At 39.7% G+C, this 27,943-nt stretch overlaps 1 protein-coding gene across 1 annotated transcript in view; it reads left to right on the top strand.

The window, feature by feature from the left end:
• Positions 1-24,818, top strand: part of MTMR4 (myotubularin related protein 4) — a 60,236-nt gene extending 35,418 nt beyond the window's left edge. Inside the window, exons 3-19 of the mRNA XM_063298837.1 lie at positions 1,997-2,086; positions 7,407-7,523; positions 9,199-9,281; positions 9,934-10,100; positions 10,294-10,390; positions 11,120-11,233; positions 11,991-12,187; positions 12,779-12,907; positions 13,364-13,475; positions 14,148-14,343; positions 16,578-16,763; positions 17,476-17,646; positions 18,096-18,250; positions 18,889-20,074; positions 20,588-20,698; positions 21,170-21,258; positions 22,733-24,818. Of these exons, the coding sequence (XP_063154907.1) occupies positions 1,997-2,086; positions 7,407-7,523; positions 9,199-9,281; positions 9,934-10,100; positions 10,294-10,390; positions 11,120-11,233; positions 11,991-12,187; positions 12,779-12,907; positions 13,364-13,475; positions 14,148-14,343; positions 16,578-16,763; positions 17,476-17,646; positions 18,096-18,250; positions 18,889-20,074; positions 20,588-20,698; positions 21,170-21,258; positions 22,733-22,910 (3,378 nt within the window). The 3' untranslated portion in view covers positions 22,911-24,818. The remainder of the gene's footprint in view (positions 1-1,996; positions 2,087-7,406; positions 7,524-9,198; positions 9,282-9,933; positions 10,101-10,293; positions 10,391-11,119; positions 11,234-11,990; positions 12,188-12,778; positions 12,908-13,363; positions 13,476-14,147; positions 14,344-16,577; positions 16,764-17,475; positions 17,647-18,095; positions 18,251-18,888; positions 20,075-20,587; positions 20,699-21,169; positions 21,259-22,732) is intronic.
• The last annotated feature ends 3,125 nt before the right edge of the window (positions 24,819-27,943 follow it).

Below are 27,943 nucleotides of genomic sequence, written 5' to 3'. Positions count from 1 at the left end.
TTCTTCCTTGTCCTGCTTTTTTTCCATAGAAACTGGGTCTCCTCGGTGCAGTGCATACATGCTTAAAGTTCAGTGCTGGTCCTATCAGCAGAACCTAGGATTAAATCCATCACCCTCTTAGCCTTTTCCAAGAAAAAGCACTAGGCTTTATAAGAAAGTACATAGAATTTAGAGCTAGATAATGTGATTTTCAAATACGTGTAATGCCTTGATTTCTCAGATACTCTTTTTAGAGGTGAATATCCTTGAACAGTTTACATTTGTTTTTCAAACAGATTTAACAAAAGAAAAATTCATCTTTATCCATCATGACTATGTAAAAATATGCAGGCTAATCCTGGGGCTAGTTCTGAGAATTTGAAGTATTTTCCAATCATGCAAAGTTCCTATAGCTTATTTTTTAAAGAGCTTCTCCTATACACTGAAAAATATTTGATTTGAAATAGAAAAAATGAAACCTCATCTAAGAAGAAAACTGCCTGAGGGCTTTCCTGGTAGATAAGAGCAGTGTTGAGGAAAATTTACTGTTTAGAATTTTAAAAATCCCTACTTTGTACAAATCAAGATGATAAATTTCTGCCAAACTGGAAAAAGTGACAAGAACTTACCTACTCAACAAATCTAGCTCACTTTAATAACCATTGCATCTCATCAAAATCTGTTCTATAGCCTTATGGAACCCTTACATTCAGAGAAAATGTGATTTGTTGTTATTAGATAGCAACGTTAATGATAATTTTCACTTTCGGGGCCTATTGTGGACTTTTCAGGGGCATTTGGTTCATTATTGTGGGAAACAGGAAGATGGATTAGATGATCATTTTTAATATAATCCCAGAGGGGTCTGTTATTAATTATGATTATTACAATAAAATTCTCAGTTTCCTGATAAATCTAGTTTTGAAAGTTCCTGGGAATGGCATAGTTTAAATGTGTTAATAAAGGTATGGGAGTTGAAGTTATAGTAAAAATATATTTTTTTAAAAAATAGATCATTGGAAGATTGTAGTAGCCTTTGATTAGCTCAGAAACCATACTGAGACCTTGAAGGAATACCAAAAGATCCCCCCCCCTCCCCAAGTAGAGGTTAGGCCCAAAGATTCAGTGGTAAAGCAGAAATACAGGAATGGTTCCACTGTAAGCTAAAGAAATTCAGCTCAGTTTTTCCATATTGCTGCTGCTACAGTATATCATTTTTGGACATTACGAATGTTTATGAAGCTAGCACTGGCTGGTCAGGTATAAGAACGAACTAAAGGGACACTGATTGTTGGAACTGCTAATTGATTAGGGATATTACGTTTGTTCATCTTTAGACCCCAAATTGGTTTATTCTAAATATATATTGCGTTTAGTAAAAGTATTGGATTATATTTATAGATACTTCTAAGTGGTGACACAAAATAAATCATTATGGTGAGAAAATAAAGTGCAAGTCTTCCTCAGTCAGTGTGTGTGTGTGTGTGTGTGTGTGTGTGTGTAATACAAGTCCTGGGATGCAGCTGCAGTTCTATTCCCTATTAATTTGTAAATACGGTATTATGTCTCCTTCAAGTATCTTAGTTTTGTTGTATTTGCTAGTTAATCTCAGTTGAAGAATGTTGCATTATTTGTGTGCTTGCAGAGTTATATACTATAGAAAAACTGATTTTTATTAGGGCACTTGGAGAATTATATGTACAAGTAGACTTATCAACACTGTATGTGGGTTGTTTGTATGAGAGTAGTGTGACGTAGTGGTGAAAAGGTTGGACACAAAACAAATCCTGAATAATATCCACCCTCAGTCATGTAAGTTCACTGGGAAACTATGGATCAGTTGCTATCTTTAAACACAATGTACCACACAGAATCAAAAATTCTATGAGTACTATGTGACACCTTGAGTAAAAAGAAGGCATTCATAAATAAATAAGTAAATATTTGACAGTGTTTGGGCAGATACTGTATGCTCCATGTGCATCTCTAAGCATTTATTCTTCTGTTTGGTTTTTAGGGTGAGGAAGGCCCTCCCAGTCTGGAATACATCCAAGCTAAGGATTTGTTCCCACATAAAGAATTGATTAAAGAAGAAGAGTCTTTACAGGTAAGCTACTTGGTTTTTCCTAGCAGAAGAGTGGTGTATAATATAAAACCATAAGGCTGGAGTAGGGACCAAAGATGTAAAGAATATCTTTTCCATACAGTTGATAATTGAAGAGTATAAAGATATGTCTACAGCAGTAGCTGCAAGTACCAACTGTTGTTCAAATGCCATTCAAATCTTTTCTCTGCAGATCTAAGGCAATAAAATAAAATAAGTTCTTAAAATAAAGAACTGCACCATGGTTTTCCCATTTTGAGGACTGAGAGTACTGAACTCAGCATACTGTGAGACAAACACTTTTTCTGTTTCATTCTCTCTCCAGAACATATACACGTGCATGTGCAAACATACACACACAAAACATACTTACCAAACAGCACCAAATTCCTGGGTGATAGATAGTACAATGAAAAAGAAATTGTCTAGGTACTCAAGTCTTTCTTGCAGCACAATCCAAAATGGACAGAGACAGCAGTGCCTAGAAACCAGATGGAGAGAGAATATGCCTCCAGCAGATCTAAGTGGTCAACAGCATCAAATGGCAGATGCAGCTGAGCAATTAAAGTGCCACCCATTTTTATGTGCATGTGATGCCCCTGATCCCAATCCTTTACTGCATTATCACCAGTATTGTCACTGGGGCACCTTAGGTTGTCCATAGGGCAAAATTTGTACTGCAAGAAGAGGGAAAACTTCAACAGAATAATTAAGGGCACCTCTAGGCTACCTTCACAGTGGGCTGAGGGTGAATTTAAGTCATGAGGACATGTCCCTTAAAAAGATTGGGTAAGTGGGATGGAGGATGAGCACTTAGACTTCCCAAGACATTAGAGTGATAATCCCTCAGGAGGTTGACCAAATGGCTTTTAAAAGAGCTGGAATCCAACTTTCGGTTTTCTAGATCTTGATGAATGCAAGTGTTGAAAGCAAAAGCTATTAGCTTTCCAGCTTGACTAATATTTATCCAGCCATTTCTTGTTCTTTAAATTTAAACTTAAATAACTTTTTAAAAGCTGATAGGTTTTCTGTGCATAGTTGTTATATCTTAGTTTCCTGTTGTTTGTAAAGATGTTTTAAGGAGATTAATTCACTTAACAGGGTTGATCATTGTTTTTTGATTACCTTAATTTAAAAATTGTCATATAATTGAATTTTGTATAAACATGATATTATTGGACTCTAAACAGATTGGAGGAGAATTTCAGTATTACCATTCTTGAGCATATTTCCTCAGTGATAGTTTCGGGGAGGGGAGGTGAATCTTCCCATGAGCCCTAGGAAGAAAGGGATCATAGAGAAAAGTGTGGTCATTGGCCACCCAGTTAATGGGCTCTCCTTTCCTCCAGAGACTGACAAACTTTTCTTTGTAGAGAAATCTAAGAACAGGCATTTTTGGCATGGCATAATTAAAGTTTCATAGGAATGAATTTAAAATATGTATTTTCTTTTAGCTTGTGTAATTTTTTTAAAGACCTTTAAAATTTATTTTAGGTCAATAATAATAAGTCCATATTGTCAGAAAAAACAAATTGTGCATTTGGGACTTGCTAGCCTAGGTATGAAGAGAGCCAGTTTGGTGTAGCGGTTAAGTCACCAGGCTAGAAACCAGGAGACTGTAAGTTCTAGTCCTGCCTTAGCCACAAAGCCAGCTGGGTGGCCTTGGGCCAGTCACTTTCTCTCAGCCGTAGGAAGGAGGCAATGGCAAACCACTTCTGAAAAAACCTTGCAGGGACTTGTCCAGGCAGTCTCTGAGAATTGGACATGATTGAATGGATTAAAAAAAAAGTTTAGGTATGGGCATACTTACTTGATTAAAAAATCAGTCATTAAAAATTGCCTTACCTGCTTCCTGTGAAGTGCTGTTGAGCTTTTCTTCAATTTTGCTATATCATTATTGTCATAAAGAATTGTAAGGGAAAAAGAACTGTTTCAAAGATATAAAGTGAGCTATGAAAATATTATTTAAAAATGGAATTGTAGTACAGCCTTGTCCAAATTTCATATTTCCTATACATTTTCATACAGACTAGGGAGTGTTAGTTTTCCAGTTAATCAGAGCAAAGAAATGAATCTCAACAGAAACTACTTCTAAGCCACTAAGGAAGATATCCTTGATGTTTAAACAAACAAATCCCCTGTCTTTTGCACTTCATCTCAAGTGCAACACAGACTGTCATCCAGGTGGTTGTTCTCCTTAGCTTTTGTCCTGTTTAGTTAAATTGTCTGCTTCTTTTGCACTGTGCTCACCTAGTTCTTACAGTGAAGCTTATTAATGCTTGATGTGACAAGGGGTTTTGTTTTTCAGCCTGCTTGTTGTGGAGCCTGATGCTGGGTTGGGCTAAGAGGGAGTGACTGACCTAAGGTCACTCAGCTGATTTCTATGCCCAAGGAAGAACTAGAACCTGGGTCTTCTCAGCCCCTGGTCCAGCACCTTGACCACTGCAAACACTGGGTCTCAGCAGATTGACAACCAGTACTTTCTGAAAATCAACTATTGTTTTCCCTTAATATTTTTTTTAAATCCAGATATAAGGTCCTTATTTTAGAATTGAGGGGAGAAGAAAGTGAAAGGCTCATTTGGGGAAGGGGGATAATAATAAATATATATGAATATATGAATATAAATAATAATAAAATAATCTATATAAAGGCTAGGGCCAGTTGGTGTCTCTTTACATCACTGGTGGACAATGTAAAGCTGAGATCATGCTGAGTGGTGATAGTGGTGTTGGACCTTGCAGTTTTTGTATTGTATCCCTTATTCCCTTTTCTGATCATTGCCAAGCAGAGGTGGTCATTCTCTGCTGATATTCTACCAAGGTGTCAGTTATAGTGCATTTGATTAGGGATGTCATTTATTTATTTATTAAAATTATATGCCACCATTCAAAATAAAGATTTTCCCAGGATGGCTTTTAAAACATGTTTACAATCACAGTCTAGATTTTTTAAAACATTTTTTTAAAAATTTGAGGTAGGAAATTATTGGAATTTGAAATAGGTGAGTCTTATGGAAATCTGACATAAATTTTCTTTTAAACCTGTTTCAGCAATTCATCAAGAACTGACTATGAAAATAATCCATGTGACACTTTATTGCACTAAAATTACATTAGATGAATTGCGATCTTTCTAAATTGTTTTGGATGGGTTTTAAGTAAATTGGTACATATTACTCAGTTGGTCACTCCTGCTTAAAAATGTTTGAAGAATTCAGGAAAACTACCCACAATCTTTCCCAACAGTTTTCTGTTGGCTCATTTCCTAAAGCACATAAAATGATGCAACTTAAAATAATCAATTCCTTTTGTTAGTTTCCAGGTTTATTATTGCAAAACACTGAAAAGTTAAAATATGTCTTTTATTAGATCTGTGTATTTGACCATGAATGAAATAGATAAAAAACTAACACAAGTATTTATTTTTTTAAATTGATGTATGAAAACACATCAGTACAAGTCGCCTGTAATGAAGAAATCTGGCAAAAGCTGGTGATCTTTTATTAGCTATAGTAATAATATTTTTCCAAATGTCCTGTTTCCTTCTTCATAGACATATTGAACATATATGTTTAAATGCTTGAGTTTTTCATTAACTTAGCATATGTATTAATGTATAATTCATATACACACTCAAGGTTTTTTGGGAGGGTTTAATTGATTTTGTTTTTTCCCTGGGTGTATTTTTTTTCCCAAGTCTGTATTTTTTCTTAGTTTTCATCTTGGGTTTTTTCAAAGTGAAGCAGTATAGCCTAAATTGCACTCCAGTCTTACCGGAATGTCCCAGCCTCTGTACAACACTGGATGTGTTAAATTTTCTAATTGTCCACTAAAAAAACAAATAGAAAACAATTTTTAGCCAATAGGGAAGATACCGCTTTGATATTAAAGCAGGAAAAAAAGTGTTTTGCATTTCAGCTCAAATGCAGTGCGGACTGACAACCAAGTACTTCTGGACAATTAACTATTGATGACTCTTAAAAGTATGTCCATGGAGATTTGGTCCTTATTTTAGAACTGAGGGGGAAATAAAAGTAATTTCTTAATTTTAATTTTAGGAGGGGTATGTATATCAGAAGTTTTAACTGCTGTGCACCCATTGTAATTACATAGTAGAGCTGAGATCATTCTTCATGACCACAGTGGTATCTGGACTTCTGTGGATTTTCCATATTGTAGTATCTGTTACTTCTAGTCATCCCCAAATAGAAGTTATTATTCTCTGTAGCCTTCCTAATAAGGTGTCAGTGACAGTGCCTTTGAGCTGGAATTGTCATGAGTAAGGATGGCGAGCAGGGGGCTCTCACCCAGACTGTCAAGCGCATGCGTAGCACTGAGGAACTGTTCAGCCATTCAAAGAGACACAGATCGGGACCGCCTTAACCTTTGGGGTTTATATGGCTGGGTTTTCCCACGCTTTCTCAGTTTGTTAGGATTCTTGTTAAGTACTACTAATAAATATTAGAGACCAAGTCCTCGCCTCAGTGTGTTTCCTGGTAATCAGGACAGGAATGTTACTTATTTACTTATTTAAATGATATGCCTTCCTTCAAAATAAAAGCAGTCCTAGTTCAGCTCACAAAATATTTAAAAATCATGATCTAACAAAATCTAAACTAAAACAACAGTTTAAAGTACAAAATGTTGAGCAAAAACATTTTCCAAAACTAAAGGCAATCTCCATTTTAAGTACAAGTCCTGGAGACCACATGAAACACGACCGTGTAATCATCTTGGCAAAAGTACAGAAATGGTTTGCCCCTCCCTTCTTCTAGGATGTTTTTCAGATTCCCACTTTAGCCTTTAGTCATAAAACATCCTGGTAATCTCCTATCCAAGTACTAACCAGGCTTGACCTTGCTCAGTTTCTGAGCCCAGACAAGGTCGCCCAGGTGCCACCACCTGCTGAAGCAACCATTTCTAGGCGGCGGAAGTTAGAGCATCAGAAATTTAATGTATTGGAAGGCTCCATTTGCTGCATAACAAAATTAATATTAAAATATTAAAATACCTGAGAGAATAAAAATGTAATTGCTTGGCGCTGAAAAGAGGCCAGGGCACCTGGAGTAGAACTTCTGAAGATGATTTTATAGTTCATGTGGGAAGAAACTGAAATAAAATTTTCTTCAGATACTGTAATCGCAGCTCATGAAGGATTTTAATACTAGAAATTTGAATTTGGGCTGGAAAAGAATAGTGTCAGGTCTGTCTCTTTCTGAACAGAGCATTCCATTGGTTAGGTGGGGGTGTGGTATGTTCTCCCTGTAACCTTGACTGGTTAGAAGGCCGCTAGTTTAATACCATAAGTTTCCCTCTTCTAGGTTCCGTTTACTGTGCTACAAGGAGAGGGTGTGGAATATCTGGGTCATGCAAGTGATGCCATCATTGCCATCTCTAACTACCGGCTCCATATCAAGTTTAAGGACTCTGTAATCAATGTAAGTCCTGGTAATATATTAGGTGGTTATTTTTGGCAGAGCCTATATTTATTTTTGGCAGAGCCTATATTTTCTATGTTAGTCTTTTTTGTCTTCTTTGAAATGAACTATGTAGCTTGCCCTTCCACTGAGCTGCAAAGCGAACTTGAAGAGTCCCCTGTCCTTCAGTGTTCTTGACCAGACAGCTTCAGATTTCTCAAGTGAGGTATCCACCACACCTTGTAAAATATCCCAAAGAGAGCATTTGTCCATTTGGGTCAGGGGATTACTTCTCTAAGGAAGAATTGCCTTCATGAAGGCAGACTCCTAGCATGATCTGTGTTTTGTTTATGCAAAAGCTACAGCTTCATATTGCCATGTGCATTGAAGGGAGTAAGCTGTGCATATTCAATCATAAAACTTGGTTTCTGGCTGCACTGAGATTCATGCATTTCCTGTATTCATTGGCTATTCCTTTTTTTATCATACATTGGCCAGTTTAATCTGTTTCATAGTTACAGCTATCCACTTCCTTTTGGTCTATCTTTTGCTTCAACTGCTTCCCTTCCCTTCCAAATTTATAAGGCCACCCAACTCTATAATGACTCTGGGTGGCGTACAGTATAAACAATTATGAAATACAATTAAAACAAAGCAAAACACACACATTCAAATGCCATCAGAAACACAACCGTTAAAAGACAATCAAACCCACAGGACCTGCCTTCAACTCTAATTGAAGGCCTGGGGAAAGAGCCAAATTTTTGGAGCACTTTTGAACATGGCCAGAGTAGGGGCCAGGTGTATTTTGGGGCAGGGGGTGTTCCAGAGGGCAGATGCTGCAACAGAGAAGGCTTATTTCCTAGGTCCCATCGGTTGACACTGCTTAATGGATAGGACCTGGAACATGCCAACTCTGCCCAATCATACAGGCCGGGGCAAAGCCACAGAAGACAGATGGTCTTTTAGATAACCAGGCCTTGTGCCATGGGCTTTATAAGTAATAACCATCACATTGAATTGCACCTAGAAGCCTCCTGGTAACCAGTGTGGGCCATGGAGCGAAGGTGTTACAAGGGCCTTATGATCTTTAATACTAGTATTTAGTATCTTTAGTATTAAAGGTGTTACAAGGGCCTTATTTTATTTATTTGTTTGTTTATTAAATTTATATTCCACCCATCTCACTATGGAAGTGACTCTGGGTGACTTACAAATAAAAGGTCATAAAAACAGTTATAAAAGTACAAAAATATAAAGTTAAAGGAGTTATTATCCCCATAATTGGCCATGCCACTTCATTCTGGAATAGTTGAGGCTTCTGGGTGGTTTTCAAGGGCACTCCCATTTGGAGTACATTGCAGTAGTCCTTGCATGAGGTAAGCAAAGCCTGTGTGAATGATGGATCTCCCAATCCAGGTGAGGGTGCAATTGATGGACATGGTTAGTTGTTCATGAAGGGTGGTTTGAAAAAAAGGGAGAGTCAGAAACTGCCTTGATGTCCCTTTAGTACTGTCCCTACATCACTAAGGACATCTGTCATATGCCAAATTGAGTTTATTCCTGTTCCTTCCATAACTTAACAGCTAAGGTCAAGTTGTTTCCATGATACTGTTGGAATATAATTAACAGTCAGCTTATTGTCTATTTGAGTATCTGCATGCCTGTTCATTCATCTCTTGCCCCTGTTTTTTAGGTGCCTTTGAGAATGATGGAAAGTGTGGAGAGTCGGGATATGTTCCAGCTCCATATTGTCTGCAAAGATTCCAAAGTAGTCAGGTAGGGGTTGTCTAATAGCATCCTGCTTTTATAGCTTGATGAGAGTCAGCAAACGTGACTCTCAAACTAGGGATGGATAATGCGTGGCCTGCAGATGTTTTTTTATCTCCAGCTTCTGACTACTTATGCCAGCATAGCTACTAGTAGAAGATGTAATCCAGCAACAAACTGGATTCCACACCTTTTTTTACTCCTGCTCTGAATCATGATGTTGCCAAGTTCCTGTCATTCTAAACATAGAAGCTGCCAACATGCAGTAAAGTAAAATTCTTTAATATAAGGTTTGCTTTCCAACAGTGGACAGCTAAGTGTCTTGGAAGACTTGCAGGAGGGCATGAGTAGGTTTCCCCTATTCCCCATCCCCTCAAATAGAGAAATCTGTCAGCAAAGGCTCAGTTTCTGCCACAGTTGATGGCGATTAATAGACCTTCTATTATAAATATGTCTTTGTTTTCTTGTTAACAATGATTACTAAGGTTTTAAAGCAATTTAAGTAGCACTGCAGCCAGTGGTGTCAGGGTATTCCTAGCATTTTAATTTTTCAGTAGGTTGTTTTCCCTCCCCTTTCCCTTCAGGAGTTTAGCTGAACTTCCCTTGTTGGACCTTCTTTCAGAGACACTGAATATATATGTGTGTATCTCTGTTTTTGTAGGTGCCATTTCTCTACTTTTAAGCAATGCCAGGAATGGTTGAAAAGGCTGAGCCAAGCCATCGCACGCCCCACCAAACCAGAAGACCTGTTTGCATTTGCTTACCATGCCTGGTGCTTAGGAGTTTGTGCTGATGAGGAGGACCAGCATGCCCATCTTTGCCGCCCAGGTAAGTTCTCGTGTGTTACATCAGGGTAAGCAGCTACAGCTACAGATCCAAACCTCTCGAAGACCATTTTTCAGGGTTAGTTATGCAACCAAGTCTCTGTTAAGTCCTTGGCCAATATTGTAATAAAGAGATACATTAAGTATTCTGTCAGAAATTATGTGCTGATTATTGTTAACTGCTGTTGCTTTTGCAGGAGACCATGTGAAATACCGGTTTGAAATGGAACTAGCTCGAATGGGCTTTGACTTGCAGAATGTGTGGAGGGTTTCTGACATCAACAACAGCTACAAGTGAGCCTTTGAATTTACCAGATCACCATGGAAGAAGGGAAAAAAATCAACAGCATTATATCCTCTGTCTTGTAAATGAGGGTAGGGAAACATAGCTAGGACCTAACGGTATGATGTTACAGCTAGGCAACATGTAAAGCCATTCAAGCTAAAAATATAATATTATGACGTTTACTTTATAATAATAAAATGACCATTGTTATTACTGTGGCCTTTACCCACTTGTACCTCACAAACATACCCAAGAATCTCTTTTGTTCCCATGCCCTTATCACATCGCATGTCCAAAAGGAGACCAGTTATCAATTCTTGTTTGTCATTCTGTGCTTGGTGCCCTGATTCAGATTAAAATTGATGTTGCTCTATTATTATTATGTTTAAGGGGATTCTAACAGGTTTTCAGCTATAATGTCACATGTAGTGTGAACCTGCTATAAGTAATCTGGTAGGAGTTTTGATGTTTCATGTGTCCCATCCAAAAGAACATCAGACCTGCAGTTAACACAGATATTGGTGCAGAACCATGTTTGCTGCTTTTGTGTGATTATAGATGATCAACGGTTCTCTTATCCTATTTATGTAAACTGAAGAGGCCTTGAACATTTCAAACATATTTATATTAGTTATACACGTGATCTGGCAAGTTAAAGATTTGGAATTTGATCTTGTTTCTTTTAGTCCTGCCCCATAGTCAATCGTTGATCACTAGCTTTGAATCTTTCTCCTTAGGTTATGTACCAGCTACCCACAGAAACTTTTGGTTCCTGTTTGGATCACTGACAAGGAACTGGAGAACGTAGCTTCTTTTAGATCTTGGAAGAGGATTCCGGTGGTTGTATACAGGTATAAAACTCACATTCTGTAGAAGGCCATGTAAAAGGGTTTTGTGGTTTGAGGGCTAGAAGCAAAGGCTTAGGCGTATCAACTGAAAGCTTATCACTAAGGTACTTTTTCTGGTATTCAGGTATTCTTCCTTCTAACTTTTCTTAAAGTGCTTAGCCAAGCTCTTCTGCTCTGTTCAAGATTCCATTATTAACACTATCCTTTTAGGATAGGTCATAGAGTAAAGATTTACATGGGAATGTATCAGATAATACATTAAGTACAGAGCAATTTGGTGCCTGTCTAGCCTGTCTCAGGGGTTCTCCTATCTTGAATTTAACAAGTATATGTCAGATTATATAGCTTCAAATTTCTAATGCACATTTGGAATCTAATCAGATTGTGTGTGTGTGTTTGTGTGTTCAAGTCACTGTTTCTTGCTTTTCCATTCACAAGCAAAAAAAAAAAATCATACTTGCTATTTGCATCTACTATAGATATAACTCTGAAATTTCCTAGTTCAACCTGGTGTCTTCCAGATATATTATAGTGCCTAGAATGATAGGAGCTACATTTAAGCAGATCTTGAAGGTCAGGAATGTTGTCTTAAATTGACTTAACAGTCAAAATTGCACCAAGCTATCCTTAATCTGTTATCACATGCATGTATTTGGAGCTTCCTCTCCACTGTACAAGGAGCATTTGGTTCTTCAGTCAAACTGGGACTTCTTGAAACAGCTTGGATTCTAGGACTAATGGGACTTGCTTCCTTTTTTAGACATTTGCGCAATGGGGCTGTGATTGCACGCTGCAGTCAACCTGAGATAAGCTGGTGGGGCTGGCGCAATGCAGATGATGAATATCTGGTAACTTCCATTGCCAAAGCCTGTGCCTTGAACCCTGGACAGAGGCTGGCTGGGGGTACCCCACAGTCTGGGCTTAGTGATGGAAATGAGGCCTGTGATGCAGGATTTGGTAAGTAAGCTGACTCTAGTTCCTTTCTCACTTTGCTGCACAAATGCTATATTGCCTTTGGCAGAATTTGGTAAATTTTTCATGGCAATATTGAGTATGATCTCATTTCTAATCCCTAGCAATGTGGACAAAATTACATGGTTGATGTATGTTTGTTAGTTTAAAATACTTATGTAGCCGTCCATCTTAAAAACAACTCTGGGCAGCTTACAACCAATAAAACAGTATAAAACAATATAAAACCAATAACAGTAAAACTAGAAATAGGAAAACATGGTGCCATAGCCACTCTTCTGCAGTGCATCCACTATAATTTATCCCTTTGGTTATTAGAACACAGTGCTTAAGAAGCTGAACAATGCTAGTGCTTTTTTGGAAAAGATTTTCTTTAGTGAAAACCTTTTTTTGCAGTGAGCAGTGAAACCCCAAAAGAGCAAATTATGAAAGATAGCACTTTTTTGTTTTGGATGGAAGTGTCTGTTGTGTCCAGCTATTGCAACCTCAGCTGATCTCAGCATTCTGAATTCTGTATTGTTGATCAAACTGTACATCTGCTTAAGAGATGAGAAGTTCCTGCTTGTCCTCTTGCAGATTCATCACTGACTGCATGTTCAAGTGTAGAGAATTCAGCAACACCTCAGAAACTGCTGATTTTGGATGCTCGGTCCTATACCGCAGCTGTTGCCAACAGAGCCAAAGGAGGAGGCTGTGAATGTGAAGGTACAAGCATGACGTTCTTCTCGCTGTCTTAGGCAACCTATTCACTGCTGCATCCTACACACAAAGGGGTTCATGAACAAGTAAAACCTATTTTTTGAGCACCTTCCCCACCAAGAGTCTACTTCTGCCCATCCCAACTTCTTGAGTTTATGATGAGCTTTAGGAAGTATTTGGCCAAAATGGAGCCATTGAATTATAAAAATCCACAAGATGAATTGGAAGCTGCAGTTCATTTGAAGTAATAAAGTTATTGCGTCTGTATGGAATTAAAATCACAAGGTAACCTTTCCAATACCCATATGACATTCACGGCAGTTGTTCCTTATGGACGGGTCATTGCGAACAATGTATAGAGCCCATCCCATCAAATAGGATTCCAGTTGAAGATACTTCTTCTGATAGACAGGCTTGGCTTGCTTTCCAGCTAATTTTCTCCCTCAATTTGATATTTTCCAGAATATTACCCTAACTGTGAAGTGGTGTTCATGGGTATGGCTAACATTCATTCCATCCGTAATAGCTTCCAGTACCTGAGGGCAGTATGCAGTCAGATGCCAGATCCTAGCAAGTAAGTACCAAGCAGCATTTGCCAAAGTGCTAAGTTCTTCATGGAGCTTCATTATCTGTGGGATTATGACACAGATTTTCTTTCTGCCAGAACTGAAAGAAAAAAAAGAGGAATGATCTGAAGAGTTATCCTGTGCAGAATGATCCTCTCTTTGTTGCTATATAACTCACTTGGTTTTCATTAGGTTTGTAAGTGAGGATACATAATCATTCTGATATAAAAAGATTATCAGAGATATTTATATAACTGCAAATAACATGGGAAGTTTGGCTACAGAGGACTTTTTTTTCCTTTTGTCCTTCACAGCAGTAGGTCACTAGGTTAAATTGATTGACAGCAAGTTCAGAACAGTCAAACAAAAATATTTGTATGTGCACACCATTAACTTACAGTTATCAACTTGTTTTAAATGTTGTTTCAATAGTTAGGGAAGCGTTTTGAATTTGAAATATAGCTGTTTCAAGCTTGGAACATTTTCAAACTTATTGAAATAACCCATTTGAGCTGAATCAGGATTTTGATTTTGTCTCTGAAACATTTTGCACATCCCTTTTCTCAGTGAAAACTTCCTATCTAGCACAAGCTGGATTTGGATCCTTTGTTTGCAGCACTTAAAAAATTATTTACACTGGCCACAGTCTTTATGCACTTTCTTTCATTGATCCATTCCAGCTGGCTGTCAGCTCTAGAGAGCACCAAGTGGCTACAGCATCTCTCCATCATGCTGAAGGCAGCTGTGCTGGTCTCCAGTGCTGTTGACCGAGAAGGACGCCCTGTGTTGGTTCACTGCTCTGATGGTTGGGACCGAACCCCTCAGATTGTTGCCTTGGCAAAGATTCTTCTGGATCCCTATTATAGGACTATGGAGGTATTGTGCTTCAGTTGTGTTAGCAGCTCAGAGAACAAATAGCTTTTAGGAGAATCTGACCTAGATGGGAGATGCTCTGCAGGATTGCCTAAAACAAAGCAGATTTTTTCATCTTTTTGCTTGACTGATCTGCCATGGGAGACAATACATTTTTGTCTCATCTTTTCATTGTTTTGAGATAAGCCTGTGTTTTTATTTCAGGGTTCAACCAGTCAAGATTAATAATATATGCCATACATGGATGACTCTACAAATAGTTTTGTTCTTTACATAGTATTTGTGGTATCTTAAAAAGCAGGGATGGGCAATTTGTAGCCTTAAAGTCACAGCCTCATTTCAAAAGCTTCTGCAAGAAACCAATTTATTTATTTTAGTATTAAATGTATACACCGTCCATCTCACTATAAAAGTGACTCAATTAGCAAAAGCAATAGGTGATGATACCAGACTCCAGAGATAATTTAGTATTTAGTAGATTAGATCAGTGTATGTTCTGTTCCTAGTAAAGATACAATTATGCCCTGGAAAACGTAGCCATGATTAACCTTTGATGATGGCTAGTAATGGAAAGAATAGGTTTCTTGGTATCAGCTGCTGGGAAACATGAATGGGAGGACTAGTATTGCCTTCATGTTCTTCTTGTGAGCTCCCCATTGACATCTGGTTATTTACTGTAGAAAGAAAATGTATTTATTTATTATTCAAATTTTGTTACCGCCCGTCTCCCCCAAAAGAGGGACTCTGGGCGGAAATGCTGCATTTAATCTTTTAATCTGATACAGCTCTGACTTATAGCAGTATACTTAGTGGAAGTAAGAAAGGTGGAGTGAAAAGAGACACATTTTGGTTCTAGTTCTTGCAGTTGGCATTTGACTCACCTATTGTCAGTATGCATCCCCTGACAGTTACCTGTAAGGAATTCTTGCTCTTGACAGAAAAGACACCCCCACCTGCAAGTTTAAAGAGCTTGATATTAAACTGACTACAAGGAAGATAAGGGAGATGGGGGTGAGGTGAGGTTAGAATAGCAGGGACTGAGAGTGTCCAAATGCAGTTACTTGAACTGAAGCTTGATAATAGCTAGGAGGGAAGATGGATGGAGTGCCAAAGCAGAATGGACAGAATCACATTAAAGACCAGGGGAGTTTTTAATGGCTGAGTTCGTTTATTGCAGTATTTATGTACCACCCCAATTACTAGACTTCAGCCTGTTAATAATAAATCAACAAATATTCCCTAAAATACAACAATCCGTTTCCAGTTATTCCAATTAACTCTAATAAATTAGTATTTCTAACTGAAATACAATCAAAAGCTCAGAAATAAAATTTCCAACCAATAAGTCACACCAATGAAATCTGCTTATACTGCAAACACTTTGGGAAGCAAAATGATCTTCAGCTTTTCTTGAAAATGGACAGTCTGAGAATCATCCAGGCCTCCAAGACTCGGCTATCCCCAGTGGTGGGGCAAAGTGGGTCAGGAGGAGGCACATGATATTGCATGCATCATGATAAAAGTATATGCCTATGTCATAATTCATGCCGTGATGCACCCAGTGTCTTTTTGATGTTACTGTGGCTTCCAAAGTATGTCTGTGTTCCAAGGGTAAGCTGTTCCATAATGTCTCCCATTCCTCTCCCCTCTTGGTGGGAGGGGATCTGAAGCAACCCCTCTGATTTAGTTCAGAGAAAATAGTTTCCAAGCTCACAGGTAGCCAGGCCTACTGTAGAGCTTTATAAATTGACAACAGCATTTGAACCCTACTCAAAAACCTATTGGCAGTCAGTACAACACCCACAAAACAGATTTCACATGACTGCATTGGCTGTTACTTACCAGCAAGTAAACAGCCACCTTCTATACCAACTGTAGTTTTTGTGGAGTTTTCAAAGGGAGTCTCAAATAGACTGCATTGCACTAGTTTAACTTCAAGGTGATGAGGGCATCTCTAAAGTATCCTGCTCCAAAAAGAGCTGCAGCTGTGCACCAGCCAGAACTGGGCAGAAGCTCCCCTGCCCCAACTCAGACTTGCTGAACTGGAGGAATAAACACTATATATGACAATATCATGAAAATGAGGGCAGAAAAATAAGGATGCTATGATAGATCCAAAGATGATCTGAGGACAGATGAATAATATTGGCAGCTATGGAAAGATCTTTTTTTTTTTTTTTTTTTTGCAGCCTGCTCAGAAAGTCCATAGTACTGAAATTATCTCCTTTTATTGCCAGGGTTTCCAGGTGCTGGTTGAATCAGATTGGCTGGATTTTGGCCATAAGTTTGGGGACCGATGTGGACACCAGGAAAAGACAGAGGATCAGAATGAACAGTGTCCTGTGTTTTTACAGTGGCTGGATTCAGTTCACCAGCTGCTCAAGCAGTTTCCCTGTCTCTTTGAATTTAATGAAGCTTTCTTGGTAAGACGAGCATGCAGCAGAGGATATACATTTCAGTACCAAGACAGATCAGTGTTTAATGACAGCTTGATCTTTCAAATGAGAAAGTGGCTGTGGTACTTATGGTGTCATTTTTTCCTTTTGATTTGTCCACACTAGTTGAATTAGTATGACAGAACTCTGTTTGTTGTATAGGATAAAATGTGAAGCCTTTGAAAAATACTCAATTCCCTTTCAACAAATTATCATATAAAATTGTTTTTTAAGAGTGCTACTAAAAATGGTGTGCTATAAACTGTAATATGTTAATGAGAAAGTGTTATTAAAATGTGTACAATTCTTATGGAGCAAGGCACTTACAGATAATGGGAGCACTAGCCTGGTTTCCCTGTTCACCTGTTTGCTGGTTAGTGGATGGAGCCCATTTAATCCCATTTATGTGAAGGGTAAAAGTAATCAGAAAAATTAGCATACTATGATTTTTTTTTTAAAATGGCTTTTAGTGTCTAACCAAGCTAAGCTTATAAATCTTGGCTTCCCTGGGAACATTAAACCAAATCCAAAGATTTTAATTACTTTATATTTAAATTTGTTGGACTTCCACTTACCCATTCCTAAGGCTTAATGTAGTGTAATACATTGTTCTTAAAGAAGCAGTATATCGGTAAGCTGCCTCCAACATGGGCTCTTAGGAGAATTCACCCATATCCCTAAATTTCCCTGTCTCTTGCAGGTAAAGTTAGTGCAACACACATACTCCTGCCTTTATGGGACCTTCCTTGGAAACAGCCCCTGTGAACGTGAGATGCACAACATTGCCAAACGCACCTGCTCAGTTTGGTCCCTTCTGAGAGCCGGTAACAAGAATTTTCACAATCTGCTCTACATGCCTGCTAATGAGCAAGTGAGTAAAATTTCCATTTGTGCCAGGTTGGCAGGAGGGAAAAGTTTTCATGCAGTGGAGGACAGTATCCTGAAAACAAGTTGCTTCTCCCACATGCCCAGTAGGCAGAATTAAAGGATTTGTAACAGTCCTTCAAGTGGGGAAGTAAGAGCACCACCTCACTTTGAGTTTCTGCCTACTTTCAGCAGACAGGGCTTTGTGAAGTTCTGACCTTTCTTTTTCCCCACTGCTTCTTTGACAATGGATGGAGGAGGAAAGTCCAGTGCTTCCTCTGGATCTCTCAGTTGAATAGGACAGCTGTAATCATAGCTCAGATCAATTATTGTTAGGAGGTGCAGTCACACTAAGCAGCAGCTCTCCATTTCCGCACCTTCAGGAGCCCCCAGACTCTTGGCTTATGCTGATCTTCTCCTCTGCCTGAATCTGCTTTCCTCCATCTTTGATGTCAGGTGCTGCATCCAGTGTGCCATGTGCGTGCACTGCACCTCTGGACAGCTGTATATCTTCCAACTTCATCCCCATGCCCTTTAGGAGAAGAAGGCATGGATCTTTACTTGCCTTCTGGATCTCAGACTCAAGAGTTCAGCAGTAGATCGCTTGACAGGTAGGAGAAAAATAATTGTGGTTCTGTGAATTGTGCAATTCAGGGTTTCTAACACTAATTTGGATGCCTCTGATATGGCCTGTGTTTATTTATATGGGCCTTGCTTATCCTTACCAATTACAGTGTAGTTCATACAGAAGTTCCTAGTGGGTTGGGCTCATGAGTTGTGTTAATCATTTTACTTACCAGTATTTTCTGAAAATTTTCCACAGCTTTAAAAGAGTGGTTTGTAAATGTCAGGGTTTACCAAGGATCTGACATTTTCAACTTAACACATTAGAAAATAATACTTCCATTTAATTGAGGATTTCTTACAATTTTTTAAATTGTTTTGGGAAGCAAAATCAATATAAGAAATCTGTCCTATGTATTTATATCTAGGCCAGGAGCTGTTTGGCTTTTGCAGCCCTGACTAAAAGAGTTTTCCCTTCATTGTCTCTGACTGTGTGCTGCAATGCAGTAAACTAGTTGAAAAACTTTGAGTTACAAAAGGACTGACAGTGTGTCTGTGTGTGAATGAACATGCATGCATGCATGTATTTTCCTCTAAGGCTCTGCAGTGTGCAACTTCTTGTCAATTTCTCTGCAGGCAATACATGCATTATCCCTGGTGTCTGAATTGCCTTTTGTGGTTTCAGGTTACCAAAGACAAGATCCATGGATGATCTTCTCACAGCATGTGATCCTGGCAGCCTGCTGACCCGCACATCAAGTGATCCAAATCTGAACAACCATTGTCAAGATGTCAGGGTGGGTCTGGAATCCAGGCATCCCAATGCTGAGGAGGCAGTGACCAGCAAAGAAACCAGAGATGAGTCCCTTCAAGTACCTCAGCAGCAGCAGGAATTCTATCCCCTGCATAGTGCTGGCTCTGACAGTCACAGAATCAGTCAACCCCAGAGACCACAGAAACAGGAAGAGTCTCAGCGGTTAAATGCTGTGCCTTCTGAGGTAGAAGTAGTAAGCAGAGCGGGTTCAGAAGCAACAGAAGCTTCAAATTCTTCTGGACAAACAGAATTATTTGAAAAGTTATCCTGCAACCATGTCAAAGATACTGGCCTGATATCCAATGGCACTTGGGATCATGTACAACCTTCTCATCCAGAATCCTCCTGCCAGACTTCAGCAGGTAACCCTGGTTCAAGTCCACCAGCTCTGACTGTTCCAAGACACAGCGCTCCAGGATGTCAAAAGGAAGGGTTGGATGGAAAACTTGGCAATGTCAAGCATGGAGAAGAGGGCAACCATACAGGGAAAAGTCATACAGAGTTGTGGCGGAAGGGAATCTCTCAAAGCCAGATGAGTGAATTCTCTCTTCTAGGAGCAAACTGGGACAGTTTTCAAGGGATGGGGACATCACTTCCTGGGGGCGATGTGGGTCCCCGGCGGCTGCTGTTCTATGGCTGTTGTAACAAGAGACTGACCAGCAGGCACTTCTGGACCTCTGGACTGTGCCTCAGTGGCCAGTGGCCTTTGAAAGAAAGTGTGAAGCCTCCTGGCTGCTCCATCCATTTTGGCACACACTGCACAGGCTTTCCTGCGAAGTCCAGCAAGCTGTTGTTCCCTTGCCACTTGAAGCAGGCCCTTGGCTCCAAACACATGCCACCAAACAGCCCCTCTCCAGTGCCTCCTCTCTATCTAGATGACGATGGACTCCCCTTCCCCACAGATGTAATCCAGCATAGATTGCGGCAGATCGAAGCCACCTATAAGCAGGAGGTTGAGCAGCTGCGCAGGCAGGTGCGGGAACTGCAGCTTAGATTAGACATCCGTCATTGCTATGCACCTCCAGCTGAACCACAGATGGACTATGAAGATGACTTCGTAAGTGACACTGGTGGAGCTTTTTCCATAGTTTCCTCAGCTTTTCCCCAAGAAGGCATGTACAGATAGGTAAAATGAACAAATCATGTTACCATCAACATGTTTGTAGGCACTTTCTCTGTACACACACACGTGCACATAGTCACAAAGACACACATTTTCTCTCTTGACATAGATACCCACATACAAATACGATGTTTTACCACTCTGCACTATCTCCCACACTTCTGCTGTGTTGATTGGCATGGACCATCATTAACTAGCACTCTCCATGGAGAGGCCCGAGGTTCAGTCTTCGGCACATCAGTTAAAAGATTAGATATCGATGGTAAAATCACAGGAGATGATACTGAGCGAGTTGGAATAACACCTGACATGATAGAAAGCAATTAATTATCTATGATCTTGTGGTTATTTTCAGTTCATTTTGGGGAAGGCTGAAACTGTGAATGAAGTAGTCATGTATGGGATGTTTTATAGGTAATCTGATGGCTGTCATGGTCTTCCTTGCAGACTTGCCTCAAGGAATCAGATGGCAGTGAAAATGAGGATTTTTACTCTGATCACAGTGAAGACTGTCTATCTGAAGCAAGCTGGGAGCCTGTTGATAAAAGGGAAACTGAGGCATGTTACATCCCTTTAGTTGGCTAGTTTGCATGGAGATAGTTTATGTCTTTTAGTTTTGTACAATGTAAGATGAACACATTCCCGTTGCTTGGTTTTTTTCCCTGTATTTTCCTATTTTGCTTTCTTCTAGGGAGGTATAAACATTTATTTTGCATTTGGTTCCCCTTAGTAAAAAAACATTCTCAGACTGGTAACTCCCTCTTTGGTTGTCTACTCTCAGAAATCTCTGATGTCCTTTTAAGTTTTTAATAAACCTTACTGTTTCTAGTGAAACACCCACTATTTTGCTTTTTCATGCCTCTTATTAATCCCTTCTGAATTATTCATCAGACAGTTGTTTTGAAAGTAATGCTTAAAACATATTTGACATGTTAAAATGTGTGTGCTGTGTAGCTTCTTCACTTACAGATATGCTATTTGTAAGAAGCAGAACCAAGACCATCCATGACACTCTGTGTTTTTAAACAGGTCACCCGTTGGGTTCCAGACCACATGGCCTCACACTGCTTTAACTGTGACTGTGAGTTCTGGCTGGCCAAACGCAGACACCATTGCAGGTAACAGTAGTTGCTATGACACATCTCCATTTCCCATATCCTTTTTTCATATTGTTAAGTACATCCCCAGAATATGTGGCAAATACTGAGGGCAGTGGAAAGGGAATGATGAGTTTTACTTAGGGGAAAAAGGGAATAGAGTGGTGTCTTCTTGAGAAGTACAGGACAGTTCATTATGTTTGGCCAAAGTTTGACAAAACAGTCATGATAATCATCAACTAACAATGTCCAATCACTTGGTTAGATACTTGGGAATATGTATTAGAAAATCACAAAGATATTTAACACCCTTTAGTCTTAGAAATAGTATGTTAATACAAGTAGCAGCATGTAATACTTTCTACAGGAGAAAAATGGCTTTGTGATAATTAAACAATTGGAAAAAGAGTATTCTCTAGAAAAGGGGCTAGGAACTTGATCCTTCTGAGATTGGCTTCAGTCTCCCACCGTTGCTGGTAGGCCGGATTATGTAAGTGGAATGGAGCTTTAAGGGATAGAAATCTTGCGCTATGAATGCCTTCAACAAACCTGGTCTCTTAAGGCCCTGGTAGGACCCATAGCAGAGGAACGGTGCAGAAGAAGGGAAAGAGGAAAAGAGAGAGGAGCTGCCACTTCCATTGCTGCTACACTACCACCTCTGCCTCCACTGCTGCTCCTGAGACCTCTGTAACCTCAGTCTGCCACCACTGCCCGCCTTCTTTAATAAATTGGATTCCTGGGAACAAGGCGAGGAGGGCTGACCACACAGTGAAAGCAAAGCACTTAGAGGTTCTGACAGTGTCCCTGGTGCTTGTTGCTGGCCGCTGTCGTCCTCCTGAACAGTCATGTGACCCTCAAGTCTGCCCTCAATTCTGGCAGCCCAAGAAGCTCGGTGCCGGAGCCCACTGACTCTTTGGGGATCCCATCTGTAAGGTGTGCCTGGGACCCTGGTAGTTCTACATACGCCCCTTCCTCCATGCTACAAGCCTGTTGACTGAAAGTTCCTGTCACTGCCCGTAACAACTCTTCTTAATCTGTGCTGTACTGTGATTACCTTTTGTGAATCTCAAAATTCAGTTATTCTGAATCAAGACTGTAATTGGCACTGAACTGTGGGCCCTGCCCAGACTGCCTCAAAATTACTATTTTATTCCTGTCTACAATACACACATGCACACACACACACACACACACACACACAAACCTAGTACATGTTAAGAGCTGTGTTAATCTGTGCTAAACTCTCAGTGCTCACCTCATTGTGTAGTATTTGTCCTTTAGGCTTCAGGGAAGTTTTGAAAAAACACATAGCACAACAGGATATCTAAAATCCTCAGGTTGCATTGTCAGCTCCATTCCTCACTCAAACAAACTTCTAGGGGTTCTTTAAAGTATTAAATCAGTTCAGCCCCTGATCTTAAGACAAGATCCTCCATACATCATCCTACTCTGGCCCCAGTATCACAGTTGCTTTTATGTGTTATTTCTTACCCAGGAATTGTGGGAATGTGTTTTGTGCCGGCTGCTGCCATCTAAAGCTGCCCATTCCTGATCAGCAGCTTTATGATCCAGTCCTCGTCTGCAACTCCTGTTATGATCACATCCAGGTATCCCGTGCCAGGGAACTTATGAGCCAGCATCTGAAGAAGCCCATTGCCACAGCTTCTAGCTGAATACCAGCAGAGGAAATCTGTGGAAGCCTGGCCTTTTCACTTGCAGACTGGAAGGAGAAGGCTGCCTCTGCTGCAGCTGAAGAGGTCGGTAGCGCAGCACTTGATCGCCAAGCCTTGTATGCACTGTCGGCAGTTTTCCCCACTTGGTGCCCCGTGTATTGGAGATGAGGAATTTGGATTAAAGAGTGTGATATGGCCTACATTATGGTACTGTTTATGGTTTCAAGACATAAGGCCAAGTTAGAGACCACAGTGTCTTTCTTCAGAGGGGTGGCAAATGATATAGTGCAAATAATTGCCTTCCAAAAGCAATAGAAAGGCATGAACATAATCAGAACCCCCTTCTTTCCACCTCAGAAAGCAGTCAGGTTAAATTGTGTAAGAAAGAATGCAGCCCCAGAGTGTGGTATCTCCAAGAGCTCGCTCTGGCTGTGTTAGTCATGTTTCAGTCATATTCAGCTTGCCAACTACCTTCTTGGATATCCAGCCCAAGGCCAGCACTAGTACTATACCAGGAAGGGGATCCCTTATCAGGCAGAGTGTATCTCTGCACTTTCCCTGTGTTCCTTGAGGGAATAGACTCTATCCCAGCAGCTGGGCTGTTGTGTATGGAAAGCAAAATTTACTTTGGCTTGGTGCACTTCCTGTCCACTGGGGTATTGAACAGCTGGTTCATAACCAGTGTCTTTGCAGGAGTGACAGCTTAAACCCCCTCTTGACACATCACAGTGTGTATTCCCTCTCCCTTAGGCTGCATTTGTATCTCCATATTTCTGGTTGCTCTTTAATCTGAAAACCTGATGCTTCAAGGCAGACTATTATGTGGGTTTTCTTTACCTCCTGGAATGTGCTGTTTTGTGTGCTTGAGGGTTTCAATCCAAAATGCTGCTAATGTTACTTCTCTGCACTTAAAATTTATCTGGAGAATAAACAGTTGGGGGAAGGTGCCAATTTTATAGATGGAAAACAGGGAATATTGACAAACAGGGATTTTCCCTCTTACACTTAAGAAGGTGCAGGGGACACTATAGACCGTGATCAACAACACTGCAAGAATGCTTTTCCGTTCATTCTGACATCAATTTCCCTTCAAAATGACTCTTCTGATTTATGGATGCTCCCCTGTGGCAGCAGTCTAGCAGTTATTTTACTCTGCTACTTTCACTTAATCTAAACAAAAACTAAAATGTTTTAGAAAGGCAAGCGTAATGTTACCACCATTTCCATAGATCTTCATGAGCAGTGTTCATAATCATTTTATTTTGAAATTTACATCTACATAGGACTATAGAATGAACAAGATTTTGAGGTGGATGGCTTAAGCCAGTCCAACTGTCCTCAGGCAATTCACGAAGGATGGGTGCACGAATATCTCTTTCCTCAAGATTTTGAAGATACTGTCTTCACACTTGGGTTGAATTCTTACCAGCTACCCATTCTTGGTTAGTTTTTAAAGCCTTTGGGAAAATTAATGGTTCAAGCTACCACTTCTTACCTTCCACTTTTCAGCCTGCTTTGGGTCAAAAGCCCTAGAGCCAGCATCATCTTCTACACTGGATCTGTTTGAATTGCCCTCTGGCCTCTTTCAGGCAGCAAAACCTCATATGGGTACAAGATGGAATCTGATTTTGCCATACACTGAACTTTGTATAGAGTGATGTAATTAGTAGGAGAGTTCAGGTTTGGTTCCTTTTTCAGCTCATTTGCACAGATGTAAAACAAAAATTTGAAAACAAAGAGAGAAAAAGACCCTTCAAGTTAGCCATGATTAATTAATACTGCTTTCAGCTCTCATGAATTTTGTGTCACTGTCTTCAGGCAAAACAACTCCAAAATCGGATCAATAGCTTTGTGACAAACAATGTGCTGTAAGAATTCAATACAGTTGAATAAAATCTCTATATTAGTGCTGCTTTGTTGGGCCATATTATTTAATTTTTGACTAAATGTTGTTCTCCTCCATTGGTGCTGGCTTCCACCATATATTATCCTGAGGATATATACAGAATTGCTCTGCTTCTTCTAGATGCAAAAAATGAGAATTTAAGACAGCCAGAGGTCTGTTTCTCAGGATTTTGCTTTTATAGCATCTCGCTTCTATGGGACTTCACAAATAACAATGAAAATAGTTCCCTTGCTTGAAAAGCTTACAGTCTGATATTTAACACATGAGAAGTAATATTTTTTAAAAATATAATAACACTTTACAGTAAAACCAACAGTTTACATAAAATCAGTAAAACATTCACAAAGCCATCAAGATTGAACCATTTGTGTAGTCCCAGATGGTTTCTTTTATCTGCAGTGGCTTTTAAGCAACAGAAATTAGCTTGGCAGGCTAGATGGGGAAGGTACACCTCAGTGTTCTCAATGAAGACGAGAGGAAGATGGATGTATGGATTTGAGAGCTGGACATAGAATATGCTTTTAGTTATATGTAGACTGCACAACAACCTATCACTTCTCAGTCTTTCTAAATGTGTGGAACCAGCTTCCCCCACCCCCTTTTGGTCAGAGTATTGGATCTAATTTAATTTAATTTTGACATCCAAATGTCCAAACCCCCATATGTTACCAGCTTCAAGAAAGCATATTTTTATTTTTTTTCCTTTTCTCCATTTTTGAAGTAGAGGCTGATCCCAGCAAGGGTAGATACAGTAGTTTAGTACTATTTTCCATTTGATATAAGTTGTTGTTTTACTATTTAAATTTGTATGCTGCCTGACTCCCAATGACTCTCAGTGATTCACAAATAAAAACAATAAAAACAAGGGGGGAAATGCAATTAAGAAACAAAAAATAAAAGATGACAAGATGACAAGAACTGGACAGGAACAGAGGGAAACAAAAGCATACAGTCCAGGAGGCTTTATTCACCCTTGTCAAAGGCCTTCAAGGCCTTTTGAAATCCCAGCAGGGTGGTGGCCATCCAGATCTTTGGGGAAACTCATTCCATAGGGCAGGCACTGCTACAAAGAAGGCATGCTTCTGGGGTTCCAGTAGGTGGCATTGTTCAATCAAATGAATCCTGCCCGATCAAATCAGGAGGGCAGACAGGCAGTCCCTCAAGTAACCAGACCCTAGGCCATTGAAGGGCTTTATAGGTAACAACCAGCACCTTGAATCACACCAGAAGCAAATTGGCAACTAGTGCCACTTGTGAGCAGAGGTGCTACATGGATATACCGAGGCATGCCCATCACTGCTCATACTGCAGCATTCTGGACCAGTTGAAGCTTGCAGGTGGTCTTCAAGGGCAGCCCCATATACAGCACATTACAGCAATCAAGCCATGAGATGAGTGACTGAAGCACCTCCCAGTCTGGAAAGGGTACAACTGGCACACCAGATGCAGCTATAAAAGGCCTTCCTGGCCACATGATCACGGAGCAGGAGCTGAGTCCAGGAAGACTGGATAACATTATTTATAGTAAGTGGCTAAACATATCTAACAAGGAGGGACCATCACCTAAGGCAGTCTGTTCCTTTGGTAAGCAGTTCATACCAACAAGAAGTTCTTCCTGATATTTAGAGGAAATGCCCTTTCTTACCACTGAAATGTTCTACTTTCTGGAGTAATGGAACAAATGTGCCTCATCAGCAATAATAATTTATCCTATGACACAGGAAATTTGGGGAAGTCTTGAGATTTTTTTTTATTGCAAGAAAATGAAGGAATAGTCTGTGCTATGTGGGTGGGAAGAGTACATGCATACATTTTAGAAATTAGGCCACAGATAAAAAGGAAATTGCACCCCAGACTGGAGATGAGGTGACTAAGAATGGTGGGAAAGTCCATCTAAGAATGTCATTTTTCTGTGAAATGGGCCACTATACAAATTGGATGGATGGATGGATGGTAGGGGGTATGTGTTAGCATCACATGGGTACTTCCTTTTTGTGAAGTGACTATCACTCTTATTTACATGTAATACCTACAACTCCCAGTATTACAAACACTGTTCCTAACTTGAATATCCAAAAACTTAAGCCCTAAGATTATAGGGCAGGCTTCTAAATTATTTTCTATTTGTTAAAATATATATCCAACTTTTTAGGGTAACAATTCTATATTTAAGCTTTGCTGGTGGTCACTCATTCCCTTTTCACCTCATGACTAGACTACTGCATATTATTTTACATGGGGCTGTCCCTGATGACCATTTCGAAGCTATAGCTGGTTCAAGTGAGGCTGCCCATGCAGTAATGGGTCAGGCTTGATTTAATAATATAGCACTATTATCACAGGAACAGTACTGGTGACAGTTGGCTTCTGGGAGCAATTCAAGATGGTTATCACCTAAAAAGCCCTATATGGCTTCAGACTTTGTTAGCTTTGTTAGGAATCTGCCAGTTTGGTAAGAATCAATATAGTGGTCATGTTAGGGTGAGAGGAGGTCTGGATTTTTCTGTGATGGTCCCCCTCTAGAACTTGTCTCTAGAGACAAGGATGACTTTGTCCCTGTTGGTATTTTGGAAGATGGTTAAGACCTGGCTTATCCAGAGGCCCTTTGGGGATGGAAGGTGAGAAATGAATAGATATTGATCCTGGGCATGGTTCAAGAGTGCCAGCCAGACTGATGTTTATTTATATAGTCTAATGTTTAAACTTAATTACTGTATTGGGACATTGTTACAATGTCTGGCATGAAAGCAGCATATAAACCCAGGTATTAAATAAATTAATGACTTGGAGGGAAGCCCTTATCAGATTTGCAGATGATACAAAACTGGGTTGAATGATTAAAACTATTTTTAAAAAATTCAAAATTTTATTGAAAGGTGAGAGAACTGGGTTGAAAACAACAGAACAAAATTTAATACAGAAAAATACAAAATTCTTCACCGAGGAAAAATATATCTAATGCGTATGTGTACGTGGGTGATTCTTACTATTACCTATGCATAGGTATGCGTGGAAAGGATCTTGAAACTGTAGCTGGGTCTTGAAAAGATCTTGGAATTGTAGCTGATTGTGAACTGAATAAGCTAGCTTTATGATGTAGCTGATATAAAAGCAAATATTAACTTTG

Source organism: Candoia aspera, chromosome 1 (genome assembly GCF_035149785.1).
Source record: "Candoia aspera isolate rCanAsp1 chromosome 1, rCanAsp1.hap2, whole genome shotgun sequence".
NCBI lineage: Eukaryota > Metazoa > Chordata > Lepidosauria > Squamata > Boidae > Candoia > Candoia aspera.
The sequence above is the reverse complement of the archived record's forward strand: the minus strand, read 5'-3'. Positions and strand labels throughout refer to the sequence as shown.